Source organism: Athene cunicularia (assembly GCF_003259725.1).
Source record: "Athene cunicularia isolate RWA chromosome 2 unlocalized genomic scaffold, athCun1 chr2_part1, whole genome shotgun sequence".
NCBI lineage: Eukaryota > Metazoa > Chordata > Aves > Strigiformes > Strigidae > Athene > Athene cunicularia.
In genome coordinates this window covers 6,850,198-6,876,445 of record NW_020799095.1, presented here as the reverse complement: position 1 = coordinate 6,876,445, position 26,248 = coordinate 6,850,198, and the positions used below count along the sequence as shown (strand labels likewise).

General features: G+C 36.6%; 2 protein-coding genes across 5 annotated transcripts in view; one reads left to right on the top strand and one right to left on the bottom strand.

Moving 5' to 3' along the window:
- ASTE1 (asteroid homolog 1) overlaps window positions 1–1,170 on the bottom strand; it is a 7,313-nt gene extending 6,143 nt beyond the window's left edge. The window contains exon 1 of the mRNA XM_026842879.1: window positions 1,101–1,170. Within this exon, the coding sequence (XP_026698680.1) occupies window positions 1,101–1,170 (70 nt within the window). The remainder of the gene's footprint in view (window positions 1–1,100) is intronic.
- NEK11 (NIMA related kinase 11) overlaps window positions 1,060–26,248 on the top strand; it is a 124,586-nt gene continuing 99,397 nt past the window's right edge. For 3 of the 4 annotated variants that reach the window (XM_026843182.1, XM_026843181.1, XM_026843185.1), the window contains exons 1-3: window positions 1,060–1,285; window positions 4,598–4,851; window positions 23,523–23,688. In XM_026843182.1, coding sequence (XP_026698983.1) covers window positions 1,256–1,285; window positions 4,598–4,851; window positions 23,523–23,688 — 450 coding nt within the window. In that variant the 5' untranslated portion in view covers window positions 1,060–1,255. Of the gene's footprint in view, window positions 1,286–3,624; window positions 4,299–4,597; window positions 4,852–23,522; window positions 23,689–26,248 lie in introns of those variants that run through there. The other variant, XM_026843183.1, reaches the window with a different exon arrangement.

Sequence of the window (26,248 nt, the reverse complement as noted above, 5' to 3'; positions counted from 1 at the left end):
AACTAAATCGGTTTTGCCTAAAGAGCACTTTAAATGCAGAATAACCTCTGTTGACCTGATAATTCCCCTATATTTAGTAAGGAGAGTTGTTACAATAGTGGAAGCTCAAATTCATTAAACAAACAGCATACATAACCAAGACCAAAGTAAGGTGTTGCTAATGTTTCTTAGAATCCCAAAACATGATCTTTCAAACAAAAATATTTGCATATTGCACATTTAAAAGGCCTGTAACAATATCCTGTGTAAAATAACCTGTAAGTAGGCCTTTGGATCCATAGGATCTGTAGCATTTAACGATCATAGTAGTGATAGACTTTATTCTTATATGAAATAGCCACCAGCAAGTGATAAAACCATACAGCACAGCCCACACAATGAGGCGTTAATGGTTGATCTGAATGCTGGAATAGATAGAGCATGTGGCTGAAATAAGTAGTATTAAAAGACACAGATTGTATTTCCAGATGTTTCAGAAATTACTGCATACAAACCCTCAGTTATGCACCTTTAGGAATGGGAGATTATTTTCCATTCACAGCAAGAGTTAGTCTTAATCGTTAGAATTTAAATATACAGAATTGCTAATGGTGACTGAAACTAACCTAGTACAACTTTCCTTTGATTACAAGCTGGTTTTCAGGTGCTGTTGTGTCTGGCAAGCAGCAGGGGTCCATACTTGCGGCAGGTAAAATTGCTGGGCAGCTGCAAGATTCATACATGAAATAATGGTGATTTTTGGTAAAAAAACATGGGTCAGATTTTGTTTCAGAACATCGCTCTGAACCATCCATAGCTTGATCAAATATAAATTTTGTGGGTTAAACTGCCCTTTTCTAACTTCCATGAAATTAATTTCCTTAATTTTCCTGTGTTAGTGTAACAATCTATAGGATGAAAGAAGGGATTAGAATGGAAGATTCAGGAAATTCTGCATATACACACAACCACCCTTTCGTGTAATTTGTCTTGGTACACCTGGGGGCAAAGCAGGAAGGGATGAAGGTCAAAGCAATCTGTGTAGTTTCTTGACTCTCGCTGGCCAAGCTCCTGCGGGGCCGGGCGCTGGAGGGGGAAAAAGCCGTGGGGAGATCGCGTACCGCGAAGCAGACCTGCCAGAAGGGTCCCCGGGAGCACCGCCTTCTCTGGGGAGGTGGAGAAGGGGGGCATGCTGCCCTCAGCAGTGAGGGAAGCTGGGCGGGGAAGCCGGGACACTTCCTACCTCTGTCTGTGTCCCCAGGCTCCCGAAGCGTGAATGCTGAGTCTTACACGGTCTATTAATAAGGTAATGTCTCTCAGGTCATCCTAGAAGATCTCGGATTCCTGAATGTGTGTCGGGGAGATAGTAATTAGCCCTTTGATACCTGAGTACATTTGACCTTGTTTAACCATCATCTGCAAGCTCCTTTCCTACTGACACTACTAATAAAATCTTTCTTGGTTATCCTTTCTCTCGGAGCAGTAACAAAACGAGCCACCTGAGGTGATGTTACTGTAGGCTTGGCTAGGTTTACAAAAATGTTGCGGAAAATAATAATTGAGCCAGTGTTCAGGAGTTTGGTGTGTGGTGTTTTTTTTTTTTTTTTTTTTTTTTTTTTTTTTTTGTGGTTTTTTTTTTTTTTGTTGTTGTTTTTTGTTTTTTTTTTTTAATGAAGGGAAAAACCAGCAATACTTCACCTTTTTTATCTTAAAAAAAATAAATAAAAGGAACAGGTTGGTGAAGTTATTAGCAGGAAAAAAATTCAAGGTAGCTAGTAGTGAGGATATTTGGACTTTAAGTATAAAAACTCTGGAATTTGTCCTGCCGGGGTGAGGGGACGAGAAATGTTGATGTAGCACAGGGGTTCTTAAGAATAAGGTGAAAAAGTAATAGAACTTGAAAATGGCCTTGATTAGCATAGAAGGATTTTTCTTGGAGGCAGAAAGTGTCAGAGTATGTTAGCCATTGCTAAAGGAACTTGAAGGTTACGTAAAGGAAATTTAAAACAGTGTTTTACTTATTTAAGCAAAGAAAGGTCAGGGGAAGAAGTGGAGGTGCTGTGCGCTTAGCGTGTGTAGGTGTAACTATGAAACCCTAAACAACTTTGCTTTAGCTTACAAAAAGAGGAAGGAGATTTAATTCTAGCCAAAGAAGGAAAAATAAAAAAAGTGATCCAAACTGGAAATTGCATTAGTTTGGCATCAGCAGCCTGCCAGGCTCTGGAATGGGGCTTGGTGGGAGGTGAAGAAAACTAAGAACATAAGCTGTTTATGAGAGTGTTAGTGGATAGGGTATACTGGGAATTTTGAGGAAAAGGGGCTAAAGAGTTCATTTCTTTGAGTTCTCTCTAGTTGTTCTGAAATTCAATGAAGCAATTGATGTACTGCTGCTTGGGAAATACCCGCTCAGAAGATGGACCCTAGTAAAAATAGAAGGAGGGTTGGGCTAAAGGTTTGGATGAGGTAGAAGAGGCTGACAGTTTGTATACTCCTTGGAATCAGTCAGCCTCATGGTTGAGTAAGGCTCTAAATGTTGACTCTGAGGGTATTTCAAATGCAGCAGCTCAGCAGTCCATCTCTCTTGTGCCATTAAAATGTGCCTGTGATACCACAACAGCAATCACTGGCTTCTGCCTTACACCATTCAGCAGTAGATATCAAAGCATTTCACAAAGTTATATGATAGTTACTACCATTACTGTTACATACAGAAGGAAATTGAAGTATAGAAAGTAGCAGGTAGGAGACAGAGTTGGAAATAAAGCACAACAATTAGACTCAGTGGGCTACTTGATCTCAAGTGTGATATTGTGGTGTATAGGATTGTGCTATGTTCCTATGGCCCAAGTAAGTAGGAAAACTTACAAGTGAGGGGTGTTAAGTGACTCTTCTCCAGAAAAAAGGGAACATATTGTTCAGCAGTTTTTGTAAGTGGAGCTATTTCTAAAGGTTACATATTTCAAAGCTTTTCTATTTGGAGTTTATGAAGGCATTCATAAACCAGCAACTTCGTAGGAAAAATATGTAAACTGACAACATAATATTTTATGGAGTTCATCTTCCTGCCCTCCCTTCCCCCATAGCTCAGTGTGATCCATTCAGACAGATTTGGAGTTACAGAAGTAATTTTCTAGCTGACATTCTTTGCTTAGCATTTGCATTTCAAAATCATTTGTCACTGTTGCTATCTGAAAGAGAATACAGAAACAGAATCTCAGGAGTGCTTTTGTTTAAAAAAACATACAGGATTTGTATCATTGTTAAGATGGCTTGTAGTAATTAAAATGTGGCTGTGTTTCATGATATAGTGACGCTACAATGTCAGGGTCTGGTACTGTGTGGCAGCAGCTCAGCAAATGGGTATTAAAGCAGGTTCTTGTGCATGCACACACACACACACACACACTGTTGTAAGATACAAATTTGTAGTTTTCATTTAGGCTCTGCATTTTGGAAGCAAAGCCAGAGACATGGAACCAACAGTTACACAGCTTTTAAAATTGAGCAATTTCTTCTCCAAAACAACAACAACAGCAAAGGCTTTTTATGTCCTTGCATCGATGTTAAAATGCCCTAATGAACAAACCCAGCGTGGGCATGCTGCACTGCAGCTACTATCTAGTAGTATTAGTTGCACTGATTGTAGGTTCTTAAAACATCTTTATTTGTTCCCAAGAATCCTCAAGCACAAATGATGCAAATATCATAATATAAAGGCAAGGTAACGAAACCAATATTGTTTTATTATGTGCAGTGAAACACCTACTCTTTATCATTTGGAATGCGTAAGTTTGAGTAAGCAAAGTTATTTTAAACTCATAAGTCAGTTATTGCAAACCACAGAAACACCAGAGGTTTGTCTTTGCAGTCCCTACGTTTGCAGAATTAGGATCTCAATTAGACAAGAACTCTGAATCAAAGCTGAATTGTTGGAAAGGTGGGACAAGAAAGAAGTTATTGCAGCAAAGGAGAAATTAAGAACTGGAAGAACTGGGTTTTATTGAGAGTCTCATAGACTTGTGGGTAGCCATGAAGGTCTAATTTGCAGAAGATATTAGTGGTGAATCACACAGAAGCCTGTTAGGTCAGCACTGAAACAGATGGTGAAATCTGAGGGGCAAATGAAAGAGCAGAGAAAACAGCTTTGCAGTTATTTATGGGAGTGAACTCAAATTACAGCTGGAGATTATGCTTCAGTATATACAGAAATCATTAAATTTGTAACCTGAAATGCAGATATTTTTAGTGTCAGGTAATGTGGTGGTATAAAGACGTGAGGAAGAGTGCCATATCTAGGAGAACTGTTGGGTAAAATACAGGTACTGTTCTCCTTGCAAAAAGCACTTGAACTTTTAAATAAGTTAATGTATAAGCACCTGCATTTCATTTCGCCTGTGTTACCAGTTCAGCTAATTCATTTAAGGTTGATTTAGACAAAGACTGACTATGTCACACCTACATTATCTGGAATTTCTTTTGAAAGTCTGCTGCCCACAGTTTAGCGACTAATGATTCTACTTAATTTGTGTTTTGCTGCAAGCTAAGCACTAACATAGAATTAAAGGAAGACTTTAATAAGAGTAATACATTGACCAACCAAATTTTTTTCTGTTTCAAGTGTTTCCTGTGTACATTCCATGGAAAAGTAAAAGGATTTGAAAGCTACGTTCTAGAGAAAGTTGTGTGGTTTCTGTTACACAGAGAAATGCAGAAATTTCAAGAAACTGCTAAGCATGTCACTGTTGCCCAATTGAATTCTGCTTGCTCAGATGCTGTGATTGCAAGAAGATACAGTATTCAGAAGAAACTTGGCAGTGGAAGCTTTGGAAGTGTTTATCTGGTTTCTGACAGGAAAGCAAAACAAGAAGAATTGTAAGTAAACCCTTCACATGCTTTAAATAAAAATGTTTGGAACATATTTCTTTCATTGTAGATGTTTTCTTTGTATTTGTGTCTCATCTCTGGTGTTATGTTGCAGCCTTAAGTGTTTAACTTTAGTGAGGATGTAAGATAGGAGCAGACTTTATACTGACTCAGCATTCTAACTGAATCTGGTTTTGCTTAGAATAGTTCATCTGGTATGTCTACCTCATTTTGCTTTTATCTAAGTCCTTTTTAATTTCCTTGTGCAGACAAGACAGAATGGAGGTAGAAAAATCTCAGACCCTCATCTCCAGAGTCCCATACACCTCTGAAGCTTTGTAACAAATAATAAAATGAATAAAAGCATATGTAACTTACCTATTCCCTGGTATCATACCTTGGACAAGTGGCTGATGTAAAATACATGCTGTGGAAAAGACCCTTGTATTTACTTAGAACTGAGATAAATTCTATAATTGTCCAGAGAAGAAGCAGGGAAAAGATAATATGCTGGGTTTCACAAATTTAAATTCTTTGTAACAAAATTGTTTGTTAAAGGCTTAAAGCTTTATAATTTATAAGCTATCATTTCAGAATTATGTCAATATATATGTGTGGATAATATTGTATAGTTTACTTTTGAGGTCTTTGTATTTTATAAATAAACTCTGTTCTGGAAGTTCTTTCTTCAGAACACTTACTAAAGTGCTAGGCATTTGCCTTCCATCCCATGCTTATCTACCTTTATGAACACTGTCTTACTGTCTTTAAAAATGTGGAAAAAGAGCATCCTTAATCTAGTCAGGTCCAGCTGCTGCAGTACCTAGCTCTATAATACTTCATTCAGTTACACATGCCCATTAAAGCATTGAAATGGAGCATGAAAATGTCAGAATTTCTGAATGTGGACTTCTCTCTTCACTGCTGATGATTTCTTATTTACTGTAGGTAAGGTTTTTTAATAACACTTGATCAGATGCTTTCAGGAGTTGATGCTGTGTCATTGTAAGGACTCAGATTGTTGGAGGAGGCTCAGAAGAAACTGTACTGCAGTGATGTCCTATTTTTTTATAATTGAGTTGCCTAAATGAAACCTGAGAAGGAAGTTACAGAAATTCCAATAAACACCTTTGCATTTGCTGTATACCTAACTGACAGGACATTAAAAAAAAAAAATGCTAGCAAATCTGGATTTTCTTTTATTTATTTGTTTACCTGCCTGAATTTGGACAGGTCTCATCAGTTTGTTTGATAAACACTTGAAGTTCTAAGGCTTGGACAACTGGCCCAAGCCAGAGCTGACTGATAGATGAATCCTCTATGTTTTATAACTGAAAACCATTGTGCTAGTAGGTATTGTACTAAGTTATAACAACACGCTTATGCTGATGTAAAAAGTACTAAAGTATTGAAATACTGAAGCCTGAACAACAGGCCCCGAGCCAAAGCTGTTAACTTAGTCTGTAGTCATTAACAAAGTATGTAAACTCTCTAATGAAAGATACAGCTTAGACGAAATCAGTAGTGAGGAGAGAAGGTATCCAACTTCCCTTGTTTAGCCCTGTTCAAGGCTGAGAACCCAAGTATCTGCCCTTGTTAGAAGCTTCCTTGGTCTCCACCCCCTGAGCCCTGGCCAGGCTTTGGGTGGAACCCAGGAGAATGAAACCAGAAATTTTCCGCTCAAAACAAAGGTGCCAGGTATTCTGGCCTGTCGATCTCTGGTATATAAGGCTGCACCCACTCACAGCGACACTGGAAGCCTCACGTACGGGTAGACGCACCGCATAGGATTTCCCCCTTGCCGGGACAGGCTCTCCAAACCCTCACTAACCGGGGCTGCCCAGCCACTGTGGGGCTGGATGATGGTAACATATGCAAGTGGTGATGTATTTTTCTTAGTCTCCATTCTCTCTCTTGTGTAGTAATGATTTGATGCATTACCCTGTTTTTTCCTGTTTTTCAGTGCACTATTCTGCTTTTTTTTTTCCTTACTGCGTATTTTCTGTATTACACTGTTATATTACTTGGTTATCACTAGTAAAATACACCTACTCTTTTCATTCTGGTGTCTGAGTTTAACTGGTATCCTTAATCAGCAAAACAACACTTTAGGACTCTGAAGCCACAAAGACAAAATAACATTTTCAGAGTGTTGACGTTTCTGTATGTGAGTTTGAAGTTGGGTACCTGCATTACTGGCTGGACTTCCTGTTGTGTAGAACTGTGTTTATCAATTTGATACTTACATGAAAAGAAATTTAAACGTGAATAATTTTGGTTTTATCCAATAAAATTTGTGAGGTTTTCTGTTTAAAGTTTGAAGTATCAATGTGCTTTTCAGCCAGAAATACATTCTTCCTTTAAATATAGGGGTCTCTTGGTCCTTATTGATGGACACATTAAAGAGTAATTTACATGATAAAAGAGATTTTTCTGATTAATTTGTGCCTCACTTTTGCTGTATTGTTGGCAATATTTCTTGAATAAGTGTGCAGCCAAGACATAATTCTTTCATTTTTGTTCCTTCTACACCAGGTTACAGCTTCTCAGCTCCTTGGATTAGGGCTAAAGGCTACTACGCTCTTAGTTTTTTTCAGCAGGCGTTTGGATCTCTCTTAGCCTTAACTATGATTTTCTATAAAAATGTTCTTTAATGAAAACTTTCATTAAATACAATAGAAAATATTTTTTCTTTTTCTGCTAAAATAATTTATCTTGCAAGTAGGGTGACAGGAACTACCTGAGCTTGTAAGACCGTTAATGAGCCCATTCTTAGAATATTAACAGTATAGTGAAATGCATGTTTTCAGACATTTGCTGCTATAGCACAAGCTGCCAAACCTCAAAACCAAGGAACGTGTGCTTTGCCTTTAAGTAATTATTATCTTTATTTCTTTTCCTGAAGAATTTTTCTTTGAGAACTTCAACTTTGAGTGGCCATGTTTTGGACAAACATTCACTGCCTGAGGCATTTCATGCCTGTGTTTTGTTAGGGCTGGGGCTGAGCATGTCGTCTGCCACCCTCAGGACAGAAGCTGCGTACCAAATGACATTCTTTTTTTGTTTTGTCAGTCTCTTTTTGTGACTACAATATTTAACAAACCAAGGTGCTAGTGTAATACTGTAGTTCATACTTTCATCACTAGAGGGTACTTGTGTATCACGGTTATTCATGCCTTCTGAGCCTCAAATGTACGTTGAAGAGGGGATTCCCCCAACTTCTATCACTTTTATGCAAATAGATGACAAAAGTACTGGCCCAGGTGAACATGAAAGCTCAGGTAGCATAATGAGATAGAGTGTAGACACTTTTAAAATACTGGTTTCTTAAGGTGGTAAAATATGTTAGAAGTCACATTCTCAACACTGCTTTCAAATCAGAAAATAATCTCTTATGGAAATATACTGGTTACTGCTTCGGTTATATTTCCCATTGGGAAGTATATATATACATCTGAATAAAAAATTAGGAGGTTGTTTCTTACACTTTAAAAAGAGTAATCTTAATGTAGCTCTGAAATCACTTTGGCAGAAAAATGGAATGGAGATATTGAGGTCCCAAATGACCTCAGCAGAATTAGAAAACTATTTTTATTGTTTCAGAGATGATCTAGAACATGCTGAGGCAAATGTGATATGCAGTGTGAATTTAGCCACAGACAGTTTCCTGAAAACTGCTGTTGTCTAAAGCACTGTGAAAGAGCATAGGAATAAATCATGAGAATACAAATTCCCAAGAAGAGCAGCATCTCGAATATTGGCACAGAAGCTGTTCAGGGATTTCTTTTTCAATTTTTCATTAGTGCAATGTCTACAGAATGAGTTAATGCAGAGACTAACAATGGTTATAATGTAATTTCATATATGCTCAGCAAAGCTTTTGCTTGATTTTAGGAATAGTTCTGGGGCATGCCTTGTACTTCATTACCCTTTAAGCATCTCAGCTGTGGTGAGCAAGTTGTTATACAGAGTGCTTCAGCTGGGAGGGAGAGAGGGTTGATAATTTGGGGCATGCCTCAAGTTAACAGGCATATTTCACATAAAACTCCATGTAGAGCTGCTCAGGCCAGCAATGCCTGCCTCTCTTAAAAGTACCTGCCAGCTTCATGCTGATGTCCAGTTCTGTGTACAGATGAGATTGGGATTGCTGACCTTCTGAGATTATGCTAGATCAGAGACATCCAGTGTGATATGGTTGAGTTGCATATTCTATAGGATTATGAAGTACAAGTATAGTAGCATATGGTAGGTTTGTTACTACAAGTCCCTCTTAAGTGTTGCATTGTATGACACATTCCTTGCCTGTTGCTTTAACTTCCTAATTTGTATTTTTTGTAAATTGTATTTTTGGGTAATTTTTTATTTTCATGGTGCTGTCTGATTTCTATAATCTTGCCTTCTTTTTTATTAGATGACTCTGAAAACCTTTTTCATTTTAATTTTGCATTCTACCCTGTCTCAACTAGAAAATTATGTACTGCTGTAAACAGCTGTAGTTACAGACATAGCTGAACACCTAGATATCTAAGCCAGGAAAATCCCTAGTCATAAACCACATCTTGTGTTGATGAACTCTGTTTTCCTTTAGAAAATAATAGTTGCAAGTCACTGTATATTATTAAATATCCTTTCATAGGTTTTGTTCATGTTTAAGTTTACAATAGCTTCTCTGCTTGTATAGCTTGTGTTTTATGTTCTTCCCAGGTATGTTATCCACAGTGGAGAGGGAGAAAACCAAACCAGTGATTAGTATTCTGGAGTCAGATGGTGCTACCATGAGGTTGTTTCAGACTGGCTGTTAGACTTAAGGTTCACACCTCATTCTGAGATATCTGCTTTGTACAGACATGTGATGAATAAATTTTCTGAGTTTCATAATATTAAACTTCCTAAAAAGAAAAGTGCAAGTTCTTGATTTTAGTTTTATGACTAGGCAGCGTGACTTTTGTCTTCCATGTTTATGTAGAATGTTATGCCATCCGCTGTACATCTTCTACAAGTGAAAATAGACAGCAGAGAACAAAATTCATGCCCTCATAAAGAGAAAGGACAGAACCTGGGAGACTTTTCACCATGAAAGAAGTTTCTCATGTACTAGACAATCCACACAGGACAGAGATCCTCAGTTTTCCCCAGTTTTGGAAGAAATTATGGTCAGAATTTAAATCATCTTAGACCCTAAAGTCAATTAAACATTAGAGACATATTTGTACGAAAGCAAGCTTCTTAATTCCACTTTACACAGGATGGTATAATTGGTGTATTATTTAATATTTTCCCTCTACATATTTGTAAATCATCTTGTTTTGAGCCAGGTACTGTACATTCACTAAAACTGACATTGAATGGCTTAATGTTGACTGTGCCATTTCATTCAAGCGGTCTCTAAAATGAGCTCTGGCAAATATTTATTTCAAATTGCAAACTGATTCAGCTAATATGTAACTGGAGTCCAAATAAGGATTGGGTGCCCCTGCAAATATTGGCTGTGGCTTTTAATCTTTTCCAGGGTCTGAACTGAATTTAGGCACAATTGATGGGGATGCACATCACTAGTTGTCCATTAGTGAAGTTTCACAAATTTTTAGAGGCTCTGGGTTTGGCTCCTGTGAGAAGAAAAAAAGGTGGCTTTAATTTGTGTAAAAACTACTTCTTACGTGCTTTTGTGCATTTTTTTTCTTCTGTAAAATTGCAACAGTAATGAAGTTGGACCTAAGTGTCATTTTTTTTTCCTTTACATTTGTATAATTTAATGCTACTAGCAAAGGATAAACAGGCTACTCAGTAACTTTTCTAGACCCATGTATGCCCACTACGGAATACTGTCTATTAAGGATGACTCTTTGCATACGTTTAGCACCTTTTACATTCTGGGACCTGAAAGCACTTTTCAGAGCTGTGAAGTAATTTTGTCCAGTTTGCAAATGGATGATAAACAGGGAAGTTTACAGTTTACCTTTGTTCTTGTAGGGAGGCTGTGGAAGATAACTAGGCCAATGCTTAAGAAATCATTCCTTGACATTTTAATCTTGCGAAATATTAGCAGAACCTTTAGATACACTGTAGATGTAACTACTCTGCATCTAGAGCCTAAAATCATGGGAATCAGTTCTACAGTTTGGAAACAAGCTGTTCTGTGTGTGGCAGGAAGGAAGCCTAGTTTCGTGTAGACTTGCATCCTCTGTTCCCTTAACCTTCCACAAAAAGCCGTATGTTTTCACCATGCATGTTATGACTGCATTCGTTTTTTCTAGAATGTCCTGGGTGTTTTTACTTCCTCTAATCATAGCTCCAGCTTCTCCCTTCCCTCTCATATCCCTCTAATATTTGTATTTTCCTTCTGTATTCCCTAATTAGTGGTTGTAAGAGAGACAGGTCAAGCCATGGTGGTTCCAGAGCACACGCACAGGTGAAATGAATCATATAAATATATACAATGGCCATTTGGCAGCTCAAACAATGTGTAACTTTCAAGATCCAGGGGCCACTAAGGCTCTCACTTCCTACTTAGAATAAGTAAGATTATCTTAAGATCTGTGAAATTGCCCTTCTGACAGGTTTGGTTGAAACTGGACAGTAACTCCTGAAGTTGAGTAGTGATTGACATTTTTTTCCTTGGTAGACAAGGCTACTAAGCTTAAGACAACTGGAAAAATTTTGAAATGCTGGTGGGACAATTACACTATGAGTTCTTCTGCAACTTTCCAGTGTACTTGGTATTTAATATCTACTTCACTTCTTTGCTAACATACAGTATATAAATGCTTTCAATCTTATTGATAGGGCATTCAAATCACACCCATGTATGAATACAATGCCCGTTTATCAGCAGCTCAGTAGTTATCAAGCCAGTACTGTCTTATAAAATTCTACTATCTCAATGCAATCTCTAATGACAAAGAGAAAGAAGGCATTCCAATATTGTCTAGGAAACAGTTTATATGAATTTTTGTAAATAAAGTGTCAGTATAGCTTTTAATTTACTGGTATATTCAGAGAAAAATTTAGAAATCATCTTCGAAGTGCAGGATTTCTGCAGTTGTGTGTGGTTTTGTTTTTTTCAGATTCTTGACTCACATATGGTTTTGCAGAAGTCCTATCTCACTTTTTGAGAAGTTTGCTTTTGGTTTTGGACATCATGGACCTAGATCTACCCCAAATAATTAGATAACTTGGTTTGTATAAAGAACATAGCAGGATTGTACCAGCATTTTTACAGAAAACAGTAATATCCCTGCAGTCTTTTCTATCCCAGTCCCCCTGAGTAGATTATCAGTTAATTATAACAGGTAATTAAGGTTAAAGACAAAGTCTTTTATAGCAGAGATTTATGTTCAGCAGTAGTCTTGAAGGACAGTGCTATCACTTACAGATAATGAATGTCCTAATCAGTTGTGCCAAGGGAAGCTCTGGGTTAAGTTTCTCTAATTCATAGCCATGCATGGGCAAGCAGATGAAGTACACAGTAGGCAGCAGGGACTTCTAGTTCATAAATATTCACAAGGTACTTATGTGTCCTCGTGGGGGAAAGCACACGCTGAGAAGCGCCGAACTCCCTGGACTGCTCCTGTGTGTGGTAATTGTGGGGTGTCAGCTCAACTTCTGCGTCTGACTTGCATTATACCATTAATCCAGACTCATGCTATGATTCCTTGGAAACAGTGCACTTAGCTGAATAATTTATCACGTGACTTTCAATTATTTATGACTTCTTATAACAAATGAAATAAAATCTAAAGGCGGAAGAGTTCTGTAACTTACGAATATCCAAGCGACAATGAGCAGATTGCTGTGTTGTCAAATCCCCTTGTTTACTGCCTGATTGCTTCTCTGAAGGTACTCCAAGGGAATGGTCATTTGATACTAAATTGATTAAAACAGTAACAAATTACTCCCTGCCAGTTGTTGTGTGCATGTTCCCCTAATTGTGCTGCTTTCCATTTTTCTTCTTCCTCATTTAATAACAAAACCTAGAAATTAAAACTAGATTCCATCAGGTCATTTTAGATTTGGGAACAGATATTCATGATCTCCTTGGAAACTGAACAAAGGTGCATTTCCTATGGGACCTTCCTGATGGCAGCTTATTTTTAAATAAGCTCTGCTTAGTGAACCCCCTTTTGTTTGGTTCCGTCAAGTGTGCCGCCTCTTCTTCAGGTATGGCTCAGGCTACTCTGTATCCGCTGAACTGCCATTGCTACTAAGGTGTGCAGTCATTCTTGGCCCCAAATAAGAGACAGTAAGAACTCTGGCAGAGAGCTCTTGCTGATTTTGCTAGAGCAGTTTGAGAAGTTAAATCTTCGTGAGCTTTCCACTGGAGTAGCTGAGCATGGCACTCATATTCTATGAACAGTGCTACGGGAGTCAAGACCTAGCTAAGTTTTGAAGTCCTGGCTGAAACCTCTAACAGTGGCTGATGCTCTTGACCCTTGGTTAAAGAGTACACCTGCAAATGGAAGTTGCTAGAGGATGAAACTAAACGTTTTGTTTCAGTTTTGTAGGCAGTTGCACCCATGGCCACAATTGTTTCAGATCATTTCTAGTGCAGGCCAATACTGGTTCAGAGACCAGTTTGATACCCTGGACTCATTCGAAGCAGTTCTCACTGGAGACTATGTGGGAAGGTGCTTTAGTCCCTACCTTCTGCATCCCTGTTGGTGTCCAGTTTTTCCTGCAGCCCAGTGTGGCACTATAGGGCTGCTCCTGCCTTTCATTAAGGAGCTGCAGTCCTCCCTTGCAGTGGGTCTGTGACTGCTGAAGTACAAGACAGGTACAGAAGGCAGGAGCTGCCCTTAAGAGCCCACTCCAGCTCTGTGTTCCCCTCTCCACTAAAGCTACACTTTTTCACAGCTACCACAAAGCTATGGGAACAGACACACACGTGCATCTTTGCAGAGGGAAGCTCTACTAAAGTTGGCAGAACAACAGAACTGATCACTACAACACACGGGAATCCAAGAAGTGGACCGTCTTGCACTGGAACAATTTATTTGGAGTTCAGTGTAAGAAACTCTGGGAAGTCTTTGTGCTGGATAAGTCTCTAGTGGGGGCTGCAGGATAGCTTGGCATTGCAGCACAGATGTGAGATTTTACGCTGCCTGTGATGGTGACAGATTTGGCAATTTAAAGCTACAGCCATGGTGCAGGCCTTTGTATCACCAAAAACCAGGATAAAAACTTACCGATACCAATGTGATGTAGATAACCAGACACTTCTTTATTAACGGCCGGACGTGTAGGGGAAGGTTCTCACCAACAACACATACCAGGCACTAGAATCATACACCTTATATAGAACTTACTCATACCTATTCATTAAGTATTCATGCATAAACATACAATTTCCAAGAAATCATTAGCATATTCTCCTCCTATTTCTGATTCTGCACAGTAAAGGTTAGAAATGTCTAGAAATGGGTCTGGGGTGTAATGGGAGTAGGTGGTCCATGAGTCGGTGGTCACAATCTCCCCCTGCCAAAATTACCTTTTGCTTAAGGACACAGTTTTCTTGGCAGGTGCCTGCAAGCTGTTACGGTTACTTCCCTCAGTTCCCATTAATCCTGGACCTTGACAACTACTTGCGTTCTTCTAGTCCTATATATGTATTATAAATCAGTTTACAAATCATCTTGTGTTTTGTTACCTAGATTCTAACCATTCCTACTAAACAATTATGACCAATCCCTTCGGCCTTGGTACGGGGCTGTACAGGGATTTTAGAGTAGCAGTCGGTTGCTAGATTCAAAGTACTATAAATGTAAAAACAATGATTTTTACTAAAATATCTCTTAATTCTATACTTATATTAAAATCAAACACAATTTAATTTCAGTTGATAATAAAAGCAGTAACATTTGTACAAGCAATTTCTGTATTAAAATGTCTAGTTCCTCCATTTTCTAAAAGTACAAGACTTGATATTATGTGGCTTCTTTGAAATCACAGAGTGAGTACTCAGAACATGCCCAGATGCTTCGTTCAGCTTCTGCAACACAGGTGCCTGTGAAAATCCTCTGCAGCAATGTCTTAGACAATTTTTACATCTGCTCAGTCATCATTATGAGCTTTGGTGGTATTGTTATTGAGTTTTCTTTTTTTCACCTCTCTCTTTTTAGTATACCTTTCTTTGACTAAGTAGCCTACATTTTGATTTTCAGTGGGATTTTTCCATTTGACTGGGGTTTGTTCTAACTAGGTCTTTTTTATGTGAGTGGGAGGCAGAGTTCCTTAAAGAAAATATTACCCCACAGAGCTGAGGCTCCCGGGAACTCAGTGCTGCAGCACCTGCCATGTTCGGATCTTGTGTGCGGACAGTGAGTGGTGCTGATGGTTGACGTCATTGTTTTTCAAATTGTTTACAAGTAGCACTTTCAGCATTGAGCAGAGAATTGTGCTTAAGACATTGTTGGTGAATTACTGGTTCTTTGAGACGCATGGCAGAGACAGAATTTAATGTTTTTGTAATTAAGCAAATGCCTTGAGATCACTTGTGTCTCATTCATTGTGTTGAAACTGATGTTTAGTTTTTATGCATTTGTAAGCTTGCTTTAGTAAGATGGAGAAGTAAGGCACTATTACTTTAGGTTGAACTGTGACTACCTGCCTCAAAGATACAGTATGTTTTTGCAATATTTGAATATGCTTATCTACTGTATCTCGTTGCAGTTTACCCTTGTTGGCAAGGTGTTTTAAGTCTGCATCAAGGATGTTATTTCTTCCATGCAGATCGGGCCTTCAGCTCTTTGTTGCATTCAGTATATTGTAATGAGAAAACTGCTGCAGTGAGTGGAATAAACTCTGGATTTGCTGGACACTCAGCATATTTTTCCTTCATTTTTTTCTGGTTTGTTTTTTTATTTTTATTTTTTGGTTGTGCTGCTGTGACAGATTAGTAAAAGTAATTCCTTGTTCACTTTTTCTCTTACGTGCATGGTGTGCCCTTCATGTGTTCTAAAATAACTTTTCAGTGTTGCTGGGTAGTTGCTTCATTTTTGAATTGTACATTTCACTGATTTCTAAGACCACAGTATCATACACAGGAGGACTAGAAAATATTAAGATTTGTGTCTAATGACAGATGGTATACAGAATTAATTTCCTCAGTATTGCTTGACGCCCTTTACATTTGATTGTAGACTACTTAGTAATATGCTTTTGTAAAGCTATAAACTCTGCTTTTATCTTTTTATCTCCTCTCTTGCTTTTTTTTTTCTTTTGTATCATAGGTAATTCAATGCACATCAAAAATAAACATTGAAGAAGATGCCTGCTGGAAAGGAACACGTAGGAAGAGTGAGTTTCCTCATGAAAGTTGCAGCAATTAGTATTTAAACTACTTATGGGAATTCAGTTCCAGTGAAGGGACAATACTGTTGGCATAAATATACTTGCAACATTGAAAGGGACATTATTCTGCTTACAAATATATTTACATTCAGGAAAAACCCAAATTTTACATTAGGAAATGTTTTAGTTGAGTTTATATGGAATGCATGCTATATTATAGTGATTATTGGTGTGTCTGGTTCCCCTTCACAACTCCTGTTCTTCAAAATTGTCTGTTTTCTGTAAACTGATACATATAGATCAGGTGACATGAGGATCTTCTTCAAAATTTCTAATTAAAACTAATTTCAAAATTCAGACTAATTCCTATACAAGGAAAATTCTTTTTTGACAGATGGTGCAGCCCAAGACTGCAACTGGAAGTAATATGGCATTATGTGATGCTTAATCATATTATAATGCTCGAAAACAAAATGCTGCATCCAAGCTTTATTTCTCTAATGGTATCTCCTTTTTCTGAAAAGGAACATTAATTAGCAGAGAGCAGTTAATAGTGAAATGTATTGAGTATATGTAATGAAATAGCAATGGAGAAATGCCTGGTTTAGATGATTTGATTTTTGATGGAATTAAGTCTTCAAAAATACAGAGAATAAACAAATTATTTAGTGCTTGTCACATTTATCTTTAAAATTACATTTAGGTTTAGTGGCACCATGATACTTAATTGCCGTCTTAAACAAGACTAGGTAGTAGAAAAAAGGATGAATGAACAGTAGATGGTGATAATGCAACGTGCAGAGATAAAGTATTGCTAAAAAAAGTACATTCACAGGTATCTAGTTTGTACCCCATCATAATTTTTAATAATTTTTCCTGAGTAGACACACATTTCTTCAGTTCAATCACGGTCTATGAGTATTTGATTTAGACCGGAAACATATGACTAAACTATAGATGTAATTACATTTTATTTTTTCATTTATAGGAAAAAAAATATCTAGGTTTTAAAAATGTGGCTTTAGAGGAAAATTCTTCTTTTATTAATCAATGTCCATTTCTATTTTGTAATTTTTAATCAGTGTAGATGAAAACCCAAAATGTTCCAAAGAATTATTCAAAATAAATATATTTTAATATCTAAATAAATAAAGTCAATGGAAATTTTGTGCAGTAGTAATGTGGCTTGTTCAGTTGTATGAAGGATAACATAAGTACTTTGCTTTATAATTATTGATTTTTTTTCCAACGTTGGCACATATGGTTGACCAAAAATAATTTGAAATATGCCCCTTTGTATATATGAGATTTTGCTCAGTGCAGAAGAAAATGTTATAAGCTGTATTCCTTGAAGCTAATTTATTTCAACAGTGTTCTCTTTCATGTTCCAGAAAATATATTCTACATTTCTTTGGGTTACTAATTAAGAGCTGTTAATTTTCAAATAACCATAAACTGTTTACATCATGACCTGAAATGTTCAGTGTTAGTGCATATATTAGAACATTTGAAAATTAAGCATCTTGAAAAATGTTTGTAGGTGCTATAATTGTGGCTTGCTGATGGAGATTAAAAGTGAATCATCCATTTCACTTGTAAATTTATGAAATCTCATCACTATTCAAAGATATTTAAGCATGGCTAAATTCTTTAAAATGCTTATTCAGAAAATGAAATTATATTAAATCCATCTACAGACACTACAGTGCTCATATATCAATTGAATTCTTAGTGGTTAACTTGGGCGTTAATTCTCAGTGTTTGTGCATGTTTGTAAAAAGCATGAATAGACTATTTTGGAGGATAGGAAAAAGCTTTCATTGATGGCTGTTATGGCTTTACTAATCAATAGTGTTCATGGAGATGACAAAAGAAGCCTAGCATTTGATTTAAGGAATTGTGCAGCAATACTTAGAATTGAAATGAATTTGTGGCTTGACTAAAATCAGTAATGACCATGGGAATGATAAAAGGAACCCAAGATTTTATTTAAGAACTTGTGTAGCAATACTTGGGTTTGAAATGTTTTGGTTGATGAGTAAACATATACATGTAAGTAGGAATAGCAAAGAGCACTCATGGTTTGTTTTCCATTGGAAGTGTGGTAATCTTGATTTTCCTACAGAAATCCAGCACTCTTAATTTACCGTGAGTGTTTCTTTCTTTAACTAAACCCAAGTATTCATTCTAGGTAGGACAGATTTGTGTATGTTGATTTTTTTGCATTTCGTGGTTTCACCAGCTTCTTCCCTAACAGATAGATGAATGTCTTTAAATTGCTGGAGCATACAGATACTGGTGCTCCAGATATAATGGATAAAATGTAAAGAATGATTATTTGAATTTTTGTTACTAAGGTGTAAACTACAGGAAAGTCACTGACACCAGGCAGAGAAATCTGATAAGATTATTAGTAACAGGATAGCTGTATGTACGATAAGTAAGGATTAGTTGAAAGTTACAGTGGAACTAGAAGACCAGCTGAAGTGAGGAAGTAGATTCCAGGCAATAGGAAGCCATGAGAAATCCGTAAAGTATCCTAATTGCAAATAAAATCTGGATGTGCAGAAGTGCAAAGGCGAGTGGTCTGAAAGGAAACGTGAAGAAACTCTAACCTTTGATAGCAGGGAAGTTACTTTACCTGAGCAGTATGTCATGTGCACAGTGGAACGTCAAATCAAAGGGATCCTGTAATATCCAGATGTAAACTGTACAGAAAGGACAGCTTAAATTTGGGATAGGCAGGACTATGTATCAAAAATTATATTTCAGTAATAAAATATTTTCAGTATGGAAGTTACCAGCAGAAATCTAAAATTTTCATTTTAGAATTATGCTGCTGGCTGTAACATGTAAATCTCATCAACTGTGCAATACTCTAGAAAGCAACCAACTGTGAGGAGCAGTAATGATGGGTGACTTCATCTTATCTGTATGCACATGGTGTCCTTGTTACTGAATTTCCCAAACAATTTTATTACCGTGAAAGCTGTTGTACAGCCAGGACTTGTGTGTGAGGGTTGTCACCTCTTCTTCATTTTGATCTCCATTCTACAACCATACCTTCTCTGTTTGACTTTTGATAAATAGAATTTAAGACATCATTAATTGGCAGGCACTTCTTTAATTTTATTGTTTATGACCAATTTCAGATCCAATTACAGAGGTAGTCATACCAAGGTTAGTGTGGATAGAAATACAATAGGCAGTTATGGGTTATGCCACAACTCTCCATGTTGATGACTCAGAAATATAAGCTAAATGGAATGGTAAGTTCCCAGCTTTGCATGATGGTTACCTGATAGCAGGTCTTGCTAATCTCAGGCTGCAATTCACTGAAAAACTGTCTGTGTAAAATGAAGTTTCTGTTTAATTAAAACTTCAAATTTTGATCGTGTATTCCTGGAGCGAAACTTCTCTATGTTAGTTTATTAGACCTATTTATTCTTGACATTAAAAGAGTTATATTTATTTTACTTCATTATCAGCAAGCAAATGTACCTAGTCAATAACTCACGTTGCAGTTTACTCAATAAACAGAGTGCATTTTGAGAAAGGCTGTCTTCTTTTAAGAATTACATTTGATTCAATAAACCAAATTATATAATAATAAAGTATGTCATCAATGTAAACAAATACCAGATGGGTTGTAAAACATTTAATTTTAGATCAGTGCAAATAGACTGAGATAAACACTGCTGTGGCATATTGTCAGTCAGTAGTAAAGCTCAAAAGGGGATTCCCACTCTCTTGTCCATATCCTGGATGATTCCACCTTTGTGCTTGTATTTCTCTTGTTTTAAGCCTTGCTCTATTTATCCCCATTTGCTCTATGTTATTGCGCTTTCAGACACGGTGTGCTGGCCTGGCTGGGATTCAAAGTGTGGCAATGCAAGCCAGCAAGGTTTTGCTGATGAAAGCCAGAAAGTATTCCCAGGAAAGGTCTGTGAGCCTCCCGAGGTGTAAGCACTGCAGAGGCAGGGCAGCTGCTTTCTGGATTGTGGGGAGTGGGCTTATCTCTCATGTTATTTTCCCACCCTGAGGGGAAGTATGCTGTTACCTGTACCGGACCCAGCTTCTTCCCAGGTGGATGTAAATAGTAACAGTCAGAGCTTTTTACTCTTAAGATGAGAAGGTGTTCACTACAAGACTCTTTCAGTTGTGGTCAGTTCAAGATCAATTTCAAAGTGTCTTTGTGCCATTACATTTCAAGGCTAGGATTTTTTTTCCACACAGTGAAAATCAGGAAGCTGTTGTTCTGTATTTAAGTTAAGATATCTGCTAGCACCTCTATAACAAAGTTTTCTAGTGGTGTGTTCACTGACATTTTATCATCTTTAGGGACATGGTTTAGTGGTGGATATGGCAGTGTTAAGTTTGCAGTTGGACTCGATGATCTTGAAGGTCTTTTCCAATGTAAATTATTGTCTGATTCTATGATCTGATTATGTGTCTGTATTCTAAATTAAGTGGAATTTATAATAATAATAATTAAATTTAAATTAGTACATGTCTTTAGCATTATATCAAAAGGGGAAGTTTTAAGTATTGTATTTGGAGGGCATCCACATTTTAGTGATTTTACCTGTTTTCTGTATGTGTCACCTAAATCTATGATTTCTTAGTTCATGCAATAGATTTACGATTTCTTAGTTCATGCAAATAGCTTTGGACCTTTTAAATCCTGCTTAATACTTGAGCTTAAGTGGCAGAAAACATAAGGGCCGGTCTTATAAAAAACCTAGACTTTCAGATGGACATGTATATTCCAGGTGGAGTCTTGACAAAAATCTTAACAGAAGAGTCTATTATTCCCAGTATTTATAATAAACATTCATGTCACATGCTTCAGAAGGTTTGTTTAAAATACTTTTTATACTGTTACCTATGTTTCTAAACTGTTCAATGAATACAGATTTTTAGCAGATGTTACACAAGTACTATGGCTGAATTATGAGCAATGGTAAGTTGCTATTTATCTAAACCAATGCTAAAAGGCGTGTTGGATCACAGAAACACTTTGTCTCCAAAGTGTAGAGCTAGATTCTCTTGGTAGAGGGGAAATGCAGTCAGGATTGTTTAGCTAAGAAAAGTTTGTTGTTTTCTTATGATTACTAACCTTTTTTTTTTTTTTTTTTTTTTATTTTTAATGGCAGAAAGACTGTCATTTTATGGATCTCTCGGCCTATTTGACATCACCAGGAATGCCAAATTGAGTTAGTTTAGGAGTCCTGTACATCACAGAAAGCGCCCATTTTAGCTGCATGTTTGGGTAGAAGTTACTTGCGTAAATACTGAAAAGGGGTAGAGTGAATTTAAGCACTCTTTAAAGTGGTTTATGTATTGAAAAGTATAGTTAATTTATATAGATGAATTCCTGACTGAAGACTTTTAGCTTCATTGTTTTTCTTCTAAAGTTATCAGAAAGGAACTACATTTCTCTGTACATTTTATCTGTGAGACTTCTGAGACAATGACATAACTTCTTTGCCAATACTTTATATCAATATAGAGATTTTTAAGTATGCATTTTAAATTTTTAAGTGTATTTACTAAAGTAGATATCAAAAGCTTTGCAGAAAGTATGAAGTTTAGTTATTTTCTTCTTATTAAATGCAAACATTATCTACATACAGAAACGTTATACACATATACCAGTGGCGTGCAGATATGCTTAATCTTGATTGCATGACAAGTTTTCTTTCTAGACACAATTGACTTCCAACTCTGGATATGAATTAGCATTGTGTAGCAGAAAACCAATACCTTATTTCCAGAAAGTACATTTTCCAGATTTCTTATTCTAGGCATTAATTTAAATAAGAAAAACACCTGTCTTGTTGTCTGACAGCTGATGACAGCAACAAAATCACTGAGTGACTAAGATGACAAGCTATCCCTACACATCAACACATCAGGCTTTTATTGCTGTCTTGGGTATACAAGAAACTTGTATTAAGTGGTGTTTAACAAGGAATCATTCTGTTTGTCAGTTCTGTGACACAATCTATATGAAAGAGGGAGTAATGTCCCCATGTCAACTGAAGATGAGAAGATTGCAGTAGGTATTACCTGTCTGTGTAGTATGAAGCTTGTCTGTAGAGGTGCAGACAAATCAAATGGCCTGTTTTCATCACACTGCCAGATGGGAATTAGGCAAGTTTATGTAAAAATTCATGCATTGTTAGTCAGAAAGTGATGGTTGAGATTTAGGAAGAAATTTTCATATGAAGAAGTACAGCTTTTTTTTTTTTTCCTTTGATCACATGAAGTACTGTAGTTTTATCGCTACCACGTTTAACTACTGTGACAACCATGCAGTATTGAATGGGGAAATTACTAAAAGCACTGTGAAGACATCCCTTCAGTCAGTGTGCAACTTACCTTCCATGTATTCAAAAGTTATTGGAAATTTATCACTTTGTTTCAGTAAAATACTGTGGTATTCTCTAATAGTCTCAAACCTCTCCTTCAAACATAAGCCGATGATGCATTCTTCAGTGGATGGGAAAGTAGATGGAAATGTCACGCCTTTGTGTGATTTATGCCTTTTTTAAATGTGTCATCAGGAAGATCTTGGCAAAATATGCTTCTTCATCATGCCCTGCACTAAGGTTTTTTTTTCCAGGACAAGTTGATAGTAACTCCCCAACTCCAGGTTCTGTATAAAGCTAAGCCTGAACCACAGATTTTCATCTGTCACATGTTAAAATTGAGGAATATGAAAAATCCCTTTGTTTTTTCAGGCTTTTTCAGGAAATTTAGGGTCTCCCAAAACAAATGTTAAATCCTGAAAATGTAGAGTTCATTGAAACAGTAGATTTAAGTTTCAGCCACAAATCCAGATTTTCACTTTTCACTTAGTTGAAGGGCAGACTAATCTTTAGAAAAAAATCAGCATCCTGAGTTTATCACCAGAAAAACAGTCACAGAAATACAACTCTCTTTGTGATTTATCTCATGCCTTCATGGATAGACTTTGGCAGGAGCAGCAAAACTGAACAGTTTATTTCTGCTCCTTATTTCGTGTCAGAATCCTGAGTGTATGCTCTGAGTGGGTTTGAAATAACTTACATTTGATTTTTTATTTATGTTTATTATTATGTGCTAATCCATAGCGCTAAAAACATGTCATAAACAGTGCATTGTGGAATTAGTGGGAAAAATACTTCAAAATAGTAGTTTTTAAATGTTGCTTAATCACTAGCATATTTATTTGCATTTTAATGCATTCTCTTTGTTTACCCATATTTGCCTCATCATTTCATGTTGCCAGATACTTGGTTAATGTTATTAGTTTACATTTTAAGAAATTATGATGGGGTTTTGAGCATTACATGATTATATATATATATATATATTTTTTTTTTTTTATTTTTTTTTTTTCTCTCTAGAAAGGTTCTAAAGGAAATCTCTGTTGGAGACCTAAAGCCTAATGAAACAGTTGAAGCAAATCTGGAAGCACAGCTACTCTCCAAATTAGACCATCCAGCCATTGTCAAATTTTATGCAAGCTTTGTGGAGCGAGATAGTTTCTGCATCATCACTGAATACTGTGAGGTGAGACTTGTAGATTACTTTGAAGAAATTTGACAGAATGTGTGGCTTAAAGCAGAGTCCTAAAAGCCCAGCCCATTTTTTTTAATGTTTTAGTTTGAATTTTAATCTTTAGTTGTTACTTGTGGTATCACCTGCTGCTTGTTAGGAATATTTCAAATAAGCGATGTTACATGCTCCTGCAAGACTCATAGCTCACAGACAAACAAAACAGAGGAGAGGAAGTAGCTAATTTTAAATACAAGTTCATTTTGTTCACTATAATCAGTAATACAAGAACGACTTAAATGCAGACACGTTACCAGATCTGTGGGTGAACTCAAAGTTTGTACCACATATGTACAATTGATAGGTAAGAGAGGATGAGATTGGGAGTACCAGGTCATGGTATGAAATCTGATGCAAATGAGAAAGGGAAAACTCACTTTTGATTTGGAGGTGATCACAAGAAGCATAAGCCTGATCACATGGGTGATAAGTTTGGTAGCAGCATTGACTTTATGAAGTGAATAATGTGAGTCAAAGACCAGATGTAGTGGATACAACAAAAATTAAAGCAGGGTATACTACAATATAGTTACCAGGTTTTTCAACTCCAGCATTTGGTTTAAAAGCATATTGCTGAAATCTGTCTTAAGGCTTTAAGATAAGAATTTAAACATTTTTAAGGCAGCTTTTTATGAGTTTATATGAAACAAGAGCCTACTTTGTATTAAATATAGATATGATCTTTTTTTAAAAAATAGTCATACCTACAACGATCTTGTTATGAAACTGTGTATCAGGCTCTTCAGTTGTGCTCTGCTAGACATTTGTAATGCCTTGGAAGCTAATGACCTGGGACTACTGGGTTAGCTGTCCACAAATCAGACTTGTTTAACCAATCACATTTCTTCAAGCATTTGTGTGAGTAATTAAAGAATTTCTGCCAGATATTACTTCCTTAGAAGCTTTCTTTGACAGTTAAATGCCTGTTTATGGCAGGGATTTTTAAAAATGAAATCTGAAATGTTCAATTCTGTTATGCAATCTGAATAATTGTTCACTCATTATTTCAACACCCATGCAGAAGCTCTTTGTGTCATTCCCTGAATGACATCTGGGGCTTGATGGAAATTTAATATTGCCAAGTCTCTGGAAATCCAGAGCTCAGAATTGAAGGATTATTCAAACTGCCCAGATATTCCTGCATACTAAGATTCATTTTTCTCTGCTAGTGGTAGAAAGTGGACCAACACCAGATCAGTTACACCTATAGGAATAAAGGAGCCTCTTTCAGCAACATTATAGAGCTGTACTAGTGGCTTTGGTCCACTTCTTTTTTGTATCTTTTTTTTTTTTTTTTCATCTGGAATAAAGTTTTAAAAGTCTGGAATAAAGAATAAGAAAGAGCATTATAGCAATCACCAGAGCAATTACAAGCTGGTGCAGCACTCCTTGGAAATTTTTTTATTTAGGCAATGTAAACTACCCTGCATGAAACACTTCAGTGTGGAGTTACCCTAGGATCTAGGAGTCATATACTCAAATACATGAGAATGTATTAGAGCAAGGCAAATGAAGAAAGAGGAAATGGATGCATTGGTTATGTGGATGAATCTTTTCAGTTTTGAGTCTGCTAGGTCAGGCCAATAGTTGGTCCTCTAGGATGTTCTTCTGACTTTTTTCAAAAGGATGCACTATGTAGTATCATTTCACTGAAGCAATTACAACATATTTAATCAAATGTTCAGACAAGAAAAGTATAAAGCAAAGTTTCACATAGTGCTTTAATGTTTATTTGCTTTTTAGTGTGTGTATTTTCAGAAGGTATACTTTCATATTTACTTATCTATAACCTGCCTTGGTATGTGGTGGGATTTGGGTCTCTCTACCTAAAAGATGCCCATTTAAATCGTGCATAAATTGAGAATGAGAAAAATGGATTGCTACCTGATCCTTGTTTGCAAAGAAATGTTAGTACGTTCAGTTTCTCATGCAGGGAACAATTACCAGATTGGCAGTAATTGGTACTCTTGAGCAGACTCAAAACAAAGAATAAACATTAAGTTGGCATGGAAACAGAACTACCCTCTGAGCTTTATTCTGTTTTCTCCAAAGTACTGTGACTTATTCTTTAGCCACATTACTTTGTTCATTCTTGCATGAGCAGCATAGAGTGAGCCTCCAATGAAGCTGCCCTATGAACAAAAGAGAACATTGGTCTCCATTGCTCAGCTTGACATCCTTTATTATAACTGAATTAATTCAAAATTATAGAAAAGAAATATGTGTGTTCTATTTTGATCCTCTTGTTGAGCTGCTTTGGCAGCTGCTTTTTCCTGAATCAGAATCTTACAGGCAATATAAACATTGTCAGATGTCAGATTTCAAGCAAAAATGCCTTCAGGAACCTTGGGTTGAATTTTGTGACATAAATTGGAATTCAATAAAATACAGTTTTTACAAAGTAGTTACTTTAAAAGTTGCATCATTTTAATACAGCATATGTCAGAACTAGTTGCACTTTCCCATAAACAATTATTTTTACATATGCTAAGGAAATCTAAGCAAGAGGAATAAC